The sequence below is a fragment of the Phaethon lepturus genome, unplaced genomic scaffold (assembly GCF_000687285.1).
Source record: "Phaethon lepturus isolate BGI_N335 unplaced genomic scaffold, ASM68728v1 scaffold32878, whole genome shotgun sequence".
NCBI classification, from domain to species: domain Eukaryota; kingdom Metazoa; phylum Chordata; class Aves; order Phaethontiformes; family Phaethontidae; genus Phaethon; species Phaethon lepturus.
Genome location: NW_010558848.1, coordinates 1,658 through 2,816, shown reverse-complemented (window position 1 = coordinate 2,816; position 1,159 = coordinate 1,658). Strand labels below are relative to the sequence as shown.

General features: G+C 63.0%; 1 protein-coding gene across 1 annotated transcript in view; it reads right to left on the bottom strand.

Annotated features, from left to right (window-relative positions):
- The window catches only part of CD276 (CD276 molecule), a gene marked incomplete at its 3' end in the record, with an annotated part of 3,785 nt that extends 3,364 nt beyond the window's left edge, over positions 1-421 (bottom strand). The window contains exon 1 of the mRNA XM_010293189.1: positions 373-421. Coding sequence (XP_010291491.1) covers positions 373-421 — 49 coding nt within the window. The remainder of the gene's footprint in view (positions 1-372) is intronic.
- Between the last annotated feature and the right edge of the window lie 738 nt (positions 422-1,159).

The window sequence follows — 1,159 nt, the reverse complement described above, 5'->3', positions numbered from 1 at the left end:
GGAAGGATTTAGTCCCAGCATCTCTCCCAGGTGCTACAACCTGGGCTGCAGCGCGAGGAGACAGACCCAGGTAAGTAAGAAACCTTCAGGATTCGGTCCTCCCGGGGCTTCGCCATTCAGCTGTAGCAGGCGGGAGGTGGTGTCCCCTGCCGTGAGGGTGGCCCACGTGCCCCAGAAGCCATCACACCCCCGGGGTGACGCTCTGGGCCGCTGGAAGAAGACGAAACCGGGAGAAACGCCTTGTGGGAGCTGCCTCCAGGAACCACAGGTCAAAGGCGGCTTTCTCGGGATGAACGTGGCGTTCAGGACACCTCCTTCGGGGTGGTGACAGGCAGACCGCGCCAGCCCCAGCCCCTCTCCATCCCTGCTCACCTGCCAGGCCGAGCACCAGCGCTCCCAGGGCAAGCAGCGGGCAGAGCATCCTTGGCGTGAGCAAAGCCTGGGTAAGGAAGCAGAAGCGAGCACGGCCCCGGGAGTCCTTCTCACGGGGAGTCTTCTCTCTGGCGACAAGCACCCTGAGCTGGCGGGGGGGAAAATAGAAGAAAACACTGAGACGGCGCTGGGGACCAAGAGCAAGGGAGGGCAGGAGACCGGCGTCAGGCAGGGGAACCCACGCCAGCCGTCCTCTCCGCCCGCCACGCGGCAAGCGGAGCACCCACCCCGTCGTAAAACACAAGAGGGGGTTTGCCTCCCGCCTGGCACCGGCCAAGGGACCGGTGCATCCCCTGCATCGGGGACGTGACGCACCCGGAGGCAGCTCTTGTGCCGGAGGCGTTGGCTGGTGCCCGGGGAAGCCACGTGAGCCTCTTCCCCTCCTCGCTGCTTCTCCTCCCCTTTTGTTTCTCTCCTTCCCAGCTTTTCCCCGCAGCGTTGGGCTGTTACATATCCCCGTCCCCCAAGAGGAGGCAACTCGCTCCCGGTGTCCAAAATAGCTAAAAACCAAATACAAGCGGTTTGCGGATTCCCGGCTCCGCTGGCAGCTCGAAGCCTACGAGGTTCATCCCTGCTCACGGCAGGAAAAGTCTCCGGCATGAAGTTACCTCAAAAAATGGGGAATAAAACCAGAGCATCTCGGAGCTGGATGTGGAGAGAGGCGAGGGCAAGCTGCCCATCACCGCTGGCTACTGTAGCTCGCTTCCCGAGCCGTGCCAAGAGCTCG